Genomic DNA, 14,968 nt, shown 5'->3' with positions numbered 1-14,968 from the left:
CCTTTGCTCCCTTTGTACCCATCATCTTCCCCTCCCCTCCGGGACCACTGCTGCCCATTTCTACTGCCGGCCAGCCTGGGAGTGGTGAAACAGGGAAGGAAAATAGACCTGTTAAGATTAGGCAATGATTTCCAGCTGAAGGATGAGTGCTCAGGGGAAGGGGAAATGGGGGACAGGGTTTTTGTTGAAGCACAGCACAACAATTTTCTGTGTCATGTTGCCAGTGGGCAAGTTTGAAGGTCCGTGAGGTCAGGTGGAGGGTCTACGGTAAAAGGTAGCTTATTTTCTAACCCAGCTCAGGCTTGTTCATGCCTGGTTGCTGGCTCCAAAAGGACTTTAGTCTCTCTCCTGATATGTCCTCAGAGTCCTGGAGGCAGAGGTTATGGTAAGTCACGTGCCTGAGGACGGGAGTGTGTTTTGAGCAGGGATCTCTGCAGGAGCCCATGGAGGTGGGAAGGTCTCTTGTTCTGTAGGGACATGTGGTCCCCAAGCCATGCAGAGCTGCTCTGGTGCCAGCCTGCCACTGGGAGATGGGTGGGAGAAGCACCCACAGCCCTCCCGGGCAGAGGTGGGGGCTGTGATGGGTGGTCTCACCATCGGTGACCGTGGTCCCAAGCTGGGTATCTCGAGATGGTTTGCCAGAGAAGACAGACTGGAGCTAAATGGAAACACAAACTGCCTTTAAAATAACAAGCAAACAGCTCCAAAAGCTTCTGTTGTTTGTGAGGAAGAACCCAGATAATTTCTTCTCTCTTGCCTGGGACCACCGGGCCAGGGTATAACCCAGCACTGGCCCATGGTCCATCTGCCAGTGCTGCTGCTGCATCCAAGAGGTGCCCTTGGAAGTGCCCTTCTTGATCTGCCACCTTCCGCGGTGGGACCCACCATGGCATCACCAGATCAAACCATGGTGTGATGCCTCATCCGTGCCACCACCCAAGGGGACCTCACGGAGGGAGAGCCTACAGCCATGCCACAGCTCACATGCCGGGCCGAGGCCCGGCAGGAGGAGAAGGGAAGGGCAACATCCAGGAAAACGCTCTTCAGGGCTCCTGAAAGCTACTTAGATGCCTCATGAACGCCTGGGAGAGGGACCCTCTTTGTGAAGGGATGTGCCGAGAGGGCTCCCGTGGTATGAATCACGCAGAGTCCTCCAGAGAAAACCAGGATGGTCGCCTACCCATTGCCATCTCCTGGGGGGAAAAGCCGTCTCACATTTTCCACCCCTCTCCCCTTGAGGAATTGGAGAGGTGGCAAACCTGTTCCCATGGTCTCTTCCAAGGACTTTTTTTGGCTTGGCATCAGTTTTCTGCATCACAGCAGATGGGGGTTTCCTTTGGGGGTTGATCTCTCTCACTGTCACTTGTGACTTTTTTTAGGCTGGAAGCCAGTAAAGTTATTCCACCTTCGAAACTCAGAATTCAAGGCACTGCCTTCTCCTCTCGACCCAGGCATGATTGCACTCAAAGGTGGCTCCCAAAGGGCTGTCAGAGGCAGGAGCATCACCTGTCACTCAGTGTTGCCTCTCACCTTGATGAGCAGACCCGAGACCTTCCAGCCTTCTTGCTAATTGGGAGCTATCTGCCCTAGCTGGCACGTGGCCGTCCTGGACTCAGCGGAGCCCTTAAGCAAGAAGCAAATATTCACATTCAGCTGCTGGCCTCCCGACGATGGCTTGGAGCAGCAGAAAAATGCGGAGGAGCTTCCAAAGCATCACATGGCTCCTTGGAGCGGCACGGCTGTCCTCCGGGCAGGAACCCTGTGGAGGAAAAGCTGCTCAGCCGGTCAGGAGGCAGGCAGTGGAGCGACACCGAGGTTTTCAGCCCACACTGAGATTTATGGGCTGGATTTAACGCTTGCTTGTTGGTACCAGCGCTATGGGATGGGGGGATTAAGTGAGAGGCTAATCCCTACCCCATGGACGTCAGTGTTGCCTCTCAGAGCATGGCTTGAGGATAGGGCTGGCTGCCTTAGCAGCTTGCTGCCCTTGGAAGGAGCCATCTTCTCACTGCCTCGTCCCTTCTCAGGGCCGATTGTGCAACCCCCACGCTGTCCCGGGGTCTGTCTGAGCTCCGGGAGCTGGTTTAGCTTGCTAAGCCGAGCCTAGCACCAAAGCAGCTGCCTTTTTGCTGCTCTCTGAGGTAGAGCAGCTCAGGCATTTGTGGCTGATGTACCTTGCCAGGACAGCAAATGAGCCCTCGGGGGTACGGGATGTGCTCGAGTGGCTGGAGACATCCCCATGCGTGTTACATGTGGATGCTTTGAAGTGAAAGGCTTAACTTTTAAGCCCAGAGAGGCCATTTTCTCGCCGAGCAGTGACACCCTGGGGCACGAGAGGATGCCTGAGTCAGCGCTTTGCTCCCCAGGCAGGGGCCCGCACGCAGGGGTTGTCTCAGCTTGTTTTATAGAGCCATTAAATAAACCTCCCCACTGCCTAGCACCTTCTCACAGGGCGTTTTCTGAGGTTAAGTTGCATGGAAGGGGCCCTGGGGCAACTTTTCAGCCACCTCCCGAATGATGCACCCGGCGGGGCTCAGCCATTTGGCTGGGGATGGTCCTTGGCTTTTGGGGGGATGCTTGAACCCCGTGGGGGTTGGCTAGGACGGTGGGTTGGTTCTCCATCCACTCTGGAAGACATAGGCTGGAGCAGATAAGGTTATTTGTCCAGTTTATGGCATTAGCTGGGGAGCTGGAAAATCCCAGGTCTCGTGAAGGGGCCGTGGGTTTATGGCTCCTGCAGACCAGAAAAGTTCACCTGGCTGGAAATCCTGCCTTTCCCTTGAGGTCTCTTAAGTCCTGCCAGGATGATGTCAGCAGAGAGCTGGATAGTGAAGAGGGCAGAGCTGGGGACAAACACTGGCACATTACGTTGGGTGCAGGAAGGGCTTTATGGTGATGGCCTTGGCGTGGGGCTGGGGTGGCCGGTCCCCTCTTTTTGGGCAGGGAGGGGACTTCTCTGCCTCTGAGAGGGGCTGGGGCTGACCATGCGATGTCCCTTTCTCCCCCAAAAGTAGGGCAAAAGAAGCAAAGTGGGTTTGAACCTGCTAACTGGGATGGGGAGTCGGAGAAGCAGGGGAGCAGAGGGCCGGCATGTCCTGTGGAGCACAGACATCTGATGCTCTTGGCAGGCAGGCAGTGAGGAGCATGTTAAATCACTTTTTGCTCGGCCTGCCTAGCATTCCCAGGGCCATGCTCTCCGTCTGGAGGGGGTGGGAAGGGAAGGGCGGCCCGCCAGCATCCCAGTGAGGAAGGCTCAGGGGAGGGAGTGGAATGGGGGTTTAGCCGCAGGCTCGGATAGTGAGAGATATGCTGGGGATGCTGTACAGAGCTGGTGGGTGTCTGCTTTGGTGGTAAGGGGATGCTGAAGCCCTAGGGTGCCACCATCCTGCAGTGATTCACTGTCCCCCTGCCCCATCTTGGTCCTCCCACCCCATCCTTAACCTCATCCTTTCCTCCTGCCTCGCTGTCCCACCTCCCAGCCCATCACCTACCCCTCGCCGAGGAAGGCTCAAGAGCTGGGGCTAACCAAAATTTTCCTCTTCTCCCAGGCCTGGATGCTCTTGGGCTCCCCTGGATGCACACAGTGTGTTGGCCAAACATCTCAATACCTCCCAACAAGCTGGAGGCTCCCTGGGCTGGGATGCAGGATCCCCTCCTGCTCCTCCTTCCTTCAGGTGTGCTGATGCCACCATGCCCCCTCCAGCTCCCATTGCCAAACCCATGCCATGAAAATCCCTCTGCCCCACCAGCAAGTGAATCGGGGCTGGGTGGGGGCATGCGTGTCGCGTCTTTCTCTCTCCTGCCCTCCGGGCCGCCGCATTGCAGAACAAAACCTGCATTTGTTTTTGCGGGAACCGTTCGGCTTGTACTCAGCAAAGTGGAAAAAAAAAAAAAAAAAAAAAAAAAAAAAAAGAAGGAAAAAAAAAATGCAGCCCCTTTGATAAACTGTGATATGAACTCGGGTAAAATCCAAACAGCTGTGAGTGCTACAAGGGAAGCTTCTGTGTCGGGAGGCAGCGAGCCTGCGAAAATACACTGCTCTGCCTGCCAGGATGCTCGCTGGCCGCCTGCCCTTCTGCTTTAATGAACTGTGCACTCTCCATCCCCCTCCTTGTGCCTTGCAGAAAGGAGGAACCAGAGAAAGCTTTTTTATTATTTTTTTTCTGCCCTTTTGCAAAGCAGAAAGTGGGGCTTCCTCCCACCCAAGCCCCCAGCCAGGCATGGGGTGATGGAGCATCCCCAGGTCTGCGGGCTTCTCCTCACTTATCTCCAGCTCGTTCCTCTGTGCCTACCTTTAATCCCTGCCTGCTCCCCAAAATCTCTTCTCCCCGGCTCTGCCTCCACCTAGCCATGGGAAAGCCCATGGCCAGAGTTCCGGAGTGGTGTTTTAGTGCTGTAGGGACATCCAGGCTCCGCTTTTACATGTCTCCCACTGCCCCAGTCAGGCACGGGCTCCTCTCGGGCTTTGATGTGAATTGGGGTGGAAGCCAGCAACCCCACTGTACCTTCAAAAACCCTCAGCTCTCAAACTGCCTATTTTACATCATGCAACGGGCTCTGCAAGGCCAAAGGAGGACATGCTTAATGAGGTTTTAATTCACCGAGGCTATAGGGCATCATGCTGGGTTCTCCGATACCCTCTGCAGCCCCATGGAGCAGGAGCTGAAGGGGAAAAAAAAAACAATTTCCCCCAGGCTAGAGGTTGGATCTAGGATTGCAATGCACTGGGAGCCATCAGCAGTGTGACCTTCACGATGGAGAAGCCTGGTTGCTCTGCCTAAGGATTATCCCTGCTGGGATAGCAGGAGCCAGGCCAGCTCCTGCCAGCCCCCTCCTGGGGCTGGACCCTCCAGAGAAGGACGGGAGATGCCTCCACTGAGCCATGGGGGCTGGAGGAGCTGGAGAGGGGACCAGCCCCTGGGGATGAGTTTGCTGTCCTACCCGCTGAAGCTGCTCCGTGACCGGCTGTATTCGGAGCTGCCTGGAAAGATTTGATGGGTTTTTCTGTAGAAAAATGGGAACCACATGTGAGCGGCAGTGCTGGAGTGGGCTGGGACTAATGCAGGTCAGCAAGAGGGTGGAAGGGAGGAAGGGGAAGTGTGCGTAGGGGAGGAAAATCCTCCCAAAATGGCCAAGTTCCTTCAAAGGGCAGGTCCCCAGGGAGGACTATTTGCTCCCTTCCAGCACTTTCCTTGGGATCCCAGCAGGAGCACTCTGGAAAAGCAAGCTGGGGAAGGGGGGAGCCAGGAAAAGGTGGGCTGGGCGACAGGGAGAGGAGCCTGCAGCTAACGCTTGCTAACCATCGCGTTCCCTGGTGCAGGGCTTCAGCACAAGCAGCTTCCAAGGTGTCTCCCAAATTTTCCCTGCCTGGCCGATGGGGTGAGGACCCTCATCGTGGGGAGGCAGCAGTCATTGCAGACAAGGGGGGTGGTTTTTGCCAGTAGCTGCTAAATTAACCCGTCTGATCCCATTCATCGGGGCTTGGGAGTTCTGGTGGTGTTTCCTTCTCTTGCTCTGCAGTGGGACATCTTGGTTTATTCATCTCCGTGGAGGGAAAAGCCAGGACAGGGAGTCTGGGAGAGTCTGAATAATGGCATTTTCCCCTCATCTCTCTTACAGGGGATCTTGCTCAGGATTATCCCCAAGGCACAGGGCACACTCGGTTAAAAACATCAAGGCAGGGCTGAGTGTTTTGCCTCCTGCTGCTCTCATCAAGGGATTTTTTTCCATTCCTGGCTGCTTTCAAGCATCTCGCAGCCCATCGCTCTCCGCCGGCGACGGGCACGCAGCCCTCCCTCGTCACGCGCCGCCCACCAATTGCAGGCACAAGCAGCAGGCGGGCGAGGATGCTCCAGCACTTCCCACAATCTCACTTCGCCGCAGGTTTCCATCAAAGGCGGATGCTTGAGGCTGTATGTTGCCCTGGGAAGAGCTCACTCCAGCTGCAAGCTCTGTAGCTCCTGCCAACGGGTCCGGCCAAGCACTCTGCTCCCCGGATGAGATATCCTGGGATAAGATGTCCTGGGATGGGACATCTTCATATCCCCACTGAAAGCGTGGAGCTGTGCAAAAGCCACCCTGGTTGGAGCTCCTTTCCTTTGGTGCTCCTTCCCTTCGGTGCATGAGATGCTCTCAGTGCTCAGCTGCACCTGGAGCAGGACCCCTTGTAGCATTGGGTGCTCTTAGGGTGCTGGTACAGCAGGGAGCATCCAGCCGCTCTCCTCTTGCACATCTGTGGGCCTTAGAGGGTTAGGGGCAGTGAGGCTCCTCAGGTTGCATCCCTCCTTGGGTTCCCTCCAGGGATCCCGGCTCCAAAGGCAGGGCAGGAGTCAGGATCCACCCCAAGATGCTGAAAGGCAGTGAGAGGCAGCAGGCATGGAGGCAAGCCCATCAGTAAAGCCAAAATAACATCTGGGACATCTAAACCACAGCATAAATGGGGGTATTTTTTTAGCTGACACTCTTGAGTCCAGAGTGTGGCTGGGCTCGCTGAGTTACTTGCAGGCACCTCCTTCCCTGAGCTCTAGGATGTGCTCGAGTGTCCCCACTCCTCCTGCTCCTTCTGTCCCTTCTCCCCAAAGCCACACAACAATTAGCACTGCCTCGAATGTGTCTGTACATGGATTGGAGCCGATCAAGGAAAATACAGCCAGTTTGCTCAAGGAAAGTGAGGCAAAAGTCAGCAGCGGGTCCAAGCTGAGATGTTGGCAGAAGAGATGAGGCAGCTTCATCTCACACCCTGGGGCATGCTTGCCCCTGAGCTGAGCTGACGAGTCCCCACCTGCTGCCACCTCCTTCCAGTCCTTTTTCTTTCCTTGTGGAAAGCTTCACCCTCAAACATGCAGTGTATTCCTGACGTACTCCACCCCCAGCCAGTCCCTCCACTTTCAGAGGTCTGGGGATGCCCAGCCGGACCATCTGCCCCCAAATTTGCCTTCCCTACAGGGGTGATGCAAAGGCTCATCCACCTCTAGGACAGCAGCCTGCTGCTTGGCCACACTTTTAGGAGCAAAAGCACTTTTATTTCTTCATCTTAAAGCAAAGTGATGGGGAGGGAAGGGAAAGGGTGAGTGCAGGGACCACGGCTCCCATCTCTCTGCAAGCTGTGCATGCCCCGAACTGGATCAGCCTCTCCCAGCTCCCGTTGTCACAGCTTTGTGCCTGCTCCTTTAACCTATTTTATTTGCAGTGAAGAGAAATTATAGGGGGAGAAATAAGGCGCTTGTCAGTTTTCTTGAAAATTAGGCCACAGCTGTCAGCCTGAAAGGGAAGCGTACGTCTCAAAGGAAGGATCTGCTGCTGCTTTACGCATCTCCCCCCCCCTTCCAACCAGGCCCTACCCTTCCCTTGAAAAGAGAGGATGCTTGCCTGAAAACATCGCTGCCTGGTGTAAGTCCTACTCTGGGGTCAGATTCTGGAGGGCTTGGTTGAACGTGAGTCATTCCCCTCAGCTGGGGAGGTGGGCTGGAGCCAGGGTTTCTGCTCTCACAGCCAGAGTTTCAGCCCTGCCAGGCACATGCTGTAACACTGCTGCCTGTGCCTCCTGCCTGGGGCTTGAAGCCCCAGGAGCCCAGGGTGAGACTTGCATTTGCTGTCCGTTTTGCCATTGAGTCATTGGCAGGTTTGAAAGTTGGAGAAGAAATGCCTCGGGGCATTATTTTTTGCTTTCCTGCAAGGTTCAGAGGGGGAGAGCTGCCTGTTTTCCCGGTAAGCCTCTTGTAGATGCTCAGATGTTCCTGCAGCATCTTGGAAGCTTTGCAGATCATCAATGACTGCACACTTGCAGGCAGGATAGCTTTATCCGTCGGTCACCATAAGGTTTCCTCAAGGAAACTTCTGGGACACACTAACTTGGGCAGCTGGAATCTGGTGCTGGATGTGGGCTTCCCCTTGGAGGAGTTATCACATTCATCTGTGTTATGTGTAAGAGTTGGGCAATGCCTTGGGCTGAGTGGACCATTAAGTTTCCAAATTTAGTTACCTTTTAGCTTCTGGCCCATCCCAGAGGATATTAGCAGTTGATCATCTTCTGTGCTGAAGATGATCAGAGGAAGACACTGAAGAAGAAGTTTGAAGAAACTTCTTCTGAAGAAATTCTTCCTTCTCCTTGGTACAGTCCTGTTTCGCCCTCCTGTTTGGTATGGAGCTGTGGGTATTTCACTGATCATGTAAGTGTCCAGAGGTGTTGGATACCTGCTTTATAAACTGAAGGTGACTTCTTTGAAGGGTGTTGTTCTCCAGGCAGCCAATGTCCAAGGTGGGAACAGGGCTGGGTTCATCATGAGTCAAGGTGGACGTGCCCAGGAGGTGACTCACAGCTTTGGTAGGCAGGTTGGCAGTGGGGAAGCCATCCTGCCAGCTGTGCCAGGGACCTCCCGTTGGTCCAGTGTCCGAGGAGAGCATCACGAGGATCAGAAGCTGAGGGCTGAGGCTCTGCAGGACCAACATGCTGTTTCGCCAGCTGAAGCTGGTCTGAAATACTAATGTACGTTTGTGCTGCAAGAAAGGAGGCACTGTGCTCCTCTCGGGGATTGCCCTGGGTTGCTCTGGGTGTTCCTGGAGATCCCTGGGGAGCGCCTTATGGCTGAGACGGCCCCAGCCCAGCGCTGAGCTGGCACCATGGCTCCTTCAGCAGTTGTCATGCTGACGGCTTCTGCTGAGCAGACGCTTCGTGGGAGGGTTTTCTTGTTTGCAGTGAAACACTCTGCACCTTTCCCTTTTCAAGTGAAGGCATCACATCTCCAGCTTCCCGAGATCCATACGTCTTTTCCCCAGATCTGCACATCTCTGGTCCGTGGCTTTCACTGAGTCTCCCAGGAGAACTTGATAATGACCACGAGAAATTGGGGCTGGTGAGGTTGAAAAGAAAGTTCAGGCTTTGTTGCACATTAAACTAGGTCTCCCCCAAATGCCCTCGCCCATCCTGCTGATGGGCTCCCTTTGATCCGATGCTCCTGTTCCTGGCTGACCTGATGTCTCAAAGAGCAGGACCTGAGCGTCAGGACATCAAGAAGAGTCCAAAAGCCGTGTGAAGAAGGAGGCATTAGTCCTGCTTTTGCTCACGTTGTCTTCCTGGCTCAAGCAGGCTCTTTGCTTACCTGGGGTGAGTCATGACAGCGCCTGGCTCCAGAGCTGACCTTCCCAAGGACTTGTCCGTGCTCTCCAGGGCTTTCTTTGGCCGGGTTGTACTTTACAGCTTCCCACGCCCAGCAAATGCTGATGCTCTGCCATGTATCTTGCTCCATCTCAGCGCCTGCAAGCCCATCCCCAGGAGGCAGACTCCACTGGGTCCTCTCTGTCTGTTGACAAGGTCCTGAGCTCGTTCGGGAAACATGCTGGCGAAGGCATGCTTTGAGATGGGAACGGATGGCTGGGAGAGAGGAGATGGAGCAGGCAGAGGGTTCCTCTCCTCCCCAGCCCTGCCTCCTGCAGAAGGAGCCCCACTGCTCCTAACCTTCCCAAACCCTTCACAATCCCTTACATTAAACGCTATGAATTTTGAAAGCGGGAGCTGCCGGGGTTGCCATGGTTTCCCTTGCCCGGAGGAGCAGCGCCGGAGCCTGGATTCGGCAATGGGCAGGAGAAAAATGGAGGACTGGGATTTTCTTCACCACCGTGGTGGGGAAAGACAGGGGAAAGGCATCCTCCTGCCTTCCCCACTTTCTTCTCCCTCTCCCCTTCCTGTCCTAATTTTATCTGTGCTTCCTCTGCACATTCCTAACAGATCCCAGCTGCTGGGCTGGGGATGCTGCTTTTCCTGGCAGGAGGATTTCAGGGGGACAGGGCTGGGCTGGGCATCGCAGGGGCTGCACGTGCCCCCGGGCAGTCGGGTCGAGCCAGGGCATCTCACGGGGAACCTGGCACAGGGAGGAAGGGTGGCAGAAAGCCTTGGGGAGGAGAGAGGAAGGGAGCGGAGGAAGAGGAGGTGGGGAGGAAGGACGGAGGGGCTCTGCCCTCCTTACAACCGCAGGAGAGGCAGTGGTCTGGCCCTGCAAGCTGAAAAGCAGGGCAGAGCCCCTCGGACCTTCGCTCCCCCCAACCTTGGCCGGCTCCTTCCCCAACTCGGGCTCTGTCCCAGTTGCTGGAAGTGGAACGAGACACAATCCTCTCCCTGCTGGGGCCCCGTGTATGCCCAGAGCTAATAAAGCAAATCACTGGTGCTTAATGAAGAAGCACCTGTTTAATTGAACACAGCGGGACGGTGCTCAGCATGGCCGGGTGACAGGAGGGGGGCCAGCAGCTCTCCCTGCCATGGCTCCCTGCAGGTCCCAGCGGAGAGCACGGTGTCTCCATCTGCAGCGGGGCTGGATTTCATCTGTGTTGTTTTTGGTTTTTTTATTTTTATAGAAAAGCAGACTCTCACCCCCTTCAAGCAAGCATCAGGCTGCCCCAACCCTCCACCACTCTGTTCCTGCATGGTGGCTCAGGGCAGGGGACGGGGCTGAAGCAGTTAAAGGGGTGAGCGGGTGGGATGGGAGCTGCGACAGCTCCCTGAAACGATGTTTAGATTAGCTGGGTTTCCAGGCATCGAGCTGTCAAAGCAAGAGGGCTGGGAGGGATGCCGGGGCTTGTCCTTAATTGGAGATGTGGCTCTGAAGCTGCCCCATCGCTCTGACGTCCCCCGGGCTCCGGCACACGGCCCCGCAGCAGCTCCCTGCCCCGGGGCTTTCGGCTTGCCCCCATACATGGCTACCCCATCCCGCCCCACCGATCGTTAGCGTGATGGGAATTCCTCACGATTGACATCGCTGTGCTGGCGACTCGGTGACCACCGAATCAGGGGGTGCTGTGGTGCTTAATGGGGTGCAGCCAGGGCACAGCTTGGGGACGCGAGGGGACCCTGGGGTGGCACGGCGATGCAAAGCTCATAGTGACCTCCATAGCTCTTCCCTTGGCCAGCATTGTCTCGCCGAGGGGTCCTTTAGGCTAGGGGAAGGGCAGGGTTCTGTCCTCATGGCAGGGGCTGGAGGTGACCCACTGGGTCCCTTGGGAGCCCCGCCGCGGCTCAGCCCCATCCGAGGCAATGGGCAGGGAGGGGGTGTCCCCCATCGCCACGCTGCAGGCAGGCCCTGCCTCCCATCTGCCTGCAGCCACGTTCCTTGGCTCCATTGGAAAGGCTGGAATAACCCTTTTAATTTAAGGAGTTAAATTTTAATGGCCTAAATACCACACTTCATTATCACGGCGGTGTGCCTGCACCAACGGCTGCCTCACGGTGCGGTGATGCTCTGCGGCTGCTGCGTCCCCGGGGATGCTTCTTCCCCTCCTCTGCCACACCAGGAGCTCCCTGGGGACTTGCTGGGTCCCTGTGGGCAAGGGAACGGGCAAGGGGATGCATGTGTCACCCGTGGAGATACAGGCAGAGTCCCGGGGAGAGGCATCTCCCTGGGATGATGCTTTAGGGGGGATTAGCTGGTTCCTTCCATCGTCGCATCAAAGCGTGGGCAGGTGGATGGATGGGTGAGCCACAGCCAGCCCTGTTAGTAACTGGGGTTTGAAGTCTTACAGCTGGGGTGTATATATTTATATTTATGGAGTGTATATATTTGTAGGCTATATATATTTAAGGGGTGTGTATATATATATACATATTTATAGGATGTATATATCTGGGGGAGATACATATTTATGGGGTGTGTATGTCTGGGGTGTACATATAAGGGGTATGGCTCCCGCTCACTGTCCCCTCTGCCCCGTCCCCTGCCGCAGCCACCCCTCCAGCATCTCGGCTGCTGCCTGCTTAGTTTGAAGCCACCTGTCCCCTGTACAGCCCCATCCCCTGCCTCCTCCCAGCCAGCCTCGCGTTCCCCTCGTGCCATTGAAGCCTCCCAGGGGATCGGCTCTGGGAGACCCCCTCCCATCCCACCCGCAGCCGCCCAGCGCTGTCGGTTGGGCTCAGCTGCTGGCTGCTGTCACCGAGGCCAGCAGCTGCGTGGTCGGCCAGTTGTCCCCTCCTTTGGGGACCACTTTTGGGATGTGCTGACCAAGGGGCTTGGGGGGGGGGCGTAGTTTGGGGGTCTCTGGTTGCATCAGGGGAGGCTGCTGAGTACTGGCAAACTAATTCTGCTGGTGGTTCCCAGAGAGCCTGGGGGCAGCTGGAGGGGATGGTGCCCAGGTGGGGCAGGGTCCGCGGGGAGTGACACAGCTTCGAAGAGGGGGCCACAGACTCTGCACGGCTGCTCCTTTAACAACCCAATGGTTTCCAGTTTTCCAGTGCCACTGAAAGGAGGGGGAACAAACCCAACCCTTCCCTGCTAATCTAAACCAGGCCTGAAATTAGAAAACGGCTCGCGTTCAGCCCCCTGCTCGCTGGGAGCGCGGCGTTAGCAAGCCAAATGTCAGAGCTCCTATTTATGGAAAGCAAGAGCCGTCCTTTTCCACTGAGGAGCAGCAGACGGGGGGACCCAACCGGCGTCCTTGCCGTGGGTGGACGAGGGCAGCTTCGGATGTTGCTGAATTGCCCTCAACACTCGCCGGCGCTGGTTTTGATTTGGCTGAGCTTGTTTGAGCTCTTTTCTTAGCCTTTCTGCCTGGAAGGTGTAAAACACCGGCTCCCCGCCAGCCACGAGCAGAAGAGCTAGTCTCTGGCTGTACCGGCATACCAGGCACTTTGCAATTGGGGGTAAAACTATCCCGGTGTTTGTCCCTGGAGGACCCGTCCTCTCTTTGGGCACAGTAAATCATCCCGCTTCATAGTCCTGAGTGCCCAGCGTGGCTGCTGGAAGAAGCTTGGCAAGGATGGGGCATCAGTTATCCCCTCTTACTGGAGAAGCGTAGGATGGAGCCAGCTCACTACTGGGCTGGGCTTGGACCTGCCCAGGCTGGGCTTCCTTTGCCACAGCTGGTGATGACTCGATCCTGCCTGCAATGCTGAGCTATTGATTTGCTTTTGGCTCCATCAGGCTGGACTAAAAGCCTCTGCCTTCCCCTTCCCTCCCTCGATGCTTCGCTTTCCCATCACTTTCCCTCCTCCAGCCAGCCTGCGTCCAAGCAGGGAAGCGTTTTCATCCCCATGAATGCAGCCAGTTACGTAAGAATAATTGGGATAAATGAGCTTATTTATCACGGCCCATTCCATTTTAACTGGGTCCAGGGCGATTGCTGGGTTGGGTTACGTAAAAGCCCGCACAGAGCATCTCATTGTCCAGCGGCGGCCACGCGGGATGCAGGAACTGCTGATGGAGAGGAGCTGGGGCTTGGCGAAGAGGGGATGGGTCGCTTGGCAGGATGAGGAGGTAGGAGGAAGATGAGGGGTTTCTTCCTCCATGTGTTGAGGAGGCAAAATCCGTTTCTTCATTCCCCGTCTGCCTCCTGTGTCCCTAAACCACTAGGCTTTAGGGTATGGTCTTTGGTATCTTCCTATAGCTATATAGTCTTCCATCGGTCCTTTCCTGCAGGGACAGGGGCTGGAAACTCGCCTCCTTCCTCTTCCTCACCCCAGGAAGTGAAAATGTGACTGGGGCAGGGGGGGAGTTTAGGTGTGCCTCCCACCTCCCAGCCAAACCGAGCAGCTAGCAAATGCCTCCCACCCAGCCGCCAAAGCAGGTCCTCCTTGCTTTGCCTCCTAAACCCTTCTGAGATGCCTCCAGGGGGGGATTTGGTTGCCAGCTGAGATTATCTGGTGGGGAACGGTGCTTGGTAGGAGTTGGGGAAAGCAGAGGAGCTCTGGGGGATGGCAGCATCTCCCCCAGTGCTGAGGTTCCCCATCAGCCCGTGGCAGAGATAGGGGGACCCGGGGAGCATCCCAGTTTCAGGAGAAGCTGGGTGGGCTCCCCCGGGTCTCCCTGATGCAGGCAACATAGAGCTGAGTTGCTGCTGGGCAGCGTTTCAGGTGTCCTCAGACAAACCGCCCAAGAAGGCAGGAGCCCGGAGAAAAACAGGAAATCCCCAAATCCAAACAAACACAGAAGAAAAAAAAAAAAAAATCTGGTTTTTGCTCTCTGGTCTAAAATGTTGAAAACCTTGAGAATGCCCCAAGGTTTGTTAAGCAGAACATTCCTGCCGTGACCCGACGGGCCTAGCTAGGCATATCAGAATGGGCCGTGGCGCTGGCTATGCCATGTTTTGGGGAGAGTGCTGACAGTGGGTTGTCCAGTGGAGCAGAGGCATCTTCCAGCTTCACCGGCCAGAGGTCCAGAGCTCTTTGGCTCCAGATTTCCTGGGAGCTGGAGTGTGGAGGAGTTCAAAGAGCAATGGGGCAGGTTACTGGAGGAAAGGAGGGTTGTAGAGGAAAGGCAGCCTCTGTCTCCAGGACTCCCAACTTGCACAGTGCTGGGAGGGAGCGGTTTGTCCTGGTGGCCTACCAGTTCACTGGTGCTGGGGGGATACTGGTCTAACCGAGTCATCACGTGCTATCTGTAACCACACTGCTGCACACTCCCTGCAGTTGTCAGGGTGGAAAGCAAGTCTGAAACCTCTCAAGAAAAGTCACTGGAAGGCTTGAGGTGGCAACAAGCCACGGTGGTGAGTGCTGGTGAGGTCCCAGAGCAGCACGACTGGGGATGTGTCTTTGCTCAGCTGGTTTTTTTGGCCTTGCCCTGGTGTGAATAGCTGCACCCTCGAAATGCAGAGCCTGGCATTGCCCCACAGCATCTCCCTTCTGGTGCCACCGTACTCGCCCAACCTCTGGTGCACCCGTATCTGTCACCCTGGTCCTCTCTGTAGGAAGGAGTGATGTACAGGCTCAGGTCAGGGTCTCGGCTGCGCTCATTAACCATCCTTCTGCTCCGGTTTCTCTCCTCTGTGATACGCAGGCAGCTTTGTCTACTTCTGAATGCAGAAAACATCTTCCACTCCATGGCAGACATACTGCTTCGGGAAGAGGACCTCAAGTTCGCCTCTACCATGGTGCACACCCTGAACACCATCCTGCTGACATCCTCCGAGCTTTTCCAGCTGAGGAACCAACTCAAGGACCTGAAGACTCCGGTATGGGCAGCGGGAGCAGGCTCAGCTGCTGGGGGACATA

The 14,968-nt window shown here is 56.0% G+C and overlaps 1 protein-coding gene across 1 annotated transcript in view; it reads left to right on the top strand.

Moving 5' to 3' along the window:
* The window catches only part of VAC14 (VAC14 component of PIKFYVE complex), a 65,241-nt gene that overhangs the window by 44,292 nt on the left and 5,981 nt on the right, over positions 1 to 14,968 (top strand). The window contains exon 15 of the mRNA XM_030025816.2: positions 14,754 to 14,928. Within this exon, the coding sequence (XP_029881676.1) occupies positions 14,754 to 14,928 (175 nt within the window). The remainder of the gene's footprint in view (positions 1 to 14,753; positions 14,929 to 14,968) is intronic.

The sequence above is a fragment of the Aquila chrysaetos genome, chromosome 9 (genome assembly GCF_900496995.4).
Source record: "Aquila chrysaetos chrysaetos chromosome 9, bAquChr1.4, whole genome shotgun sequence".
NCBI classification, from domain to species: Eukaryota; Metazoa; Chordata; class Aves; order Accipitriformes; family Accipitridae; genus Aquila; species Aquila chrysaetos.
Note: the sequence above shows the minus strand (reverse complement) of the source record. Positions and strands in the feature narration are given on the sequence as shown.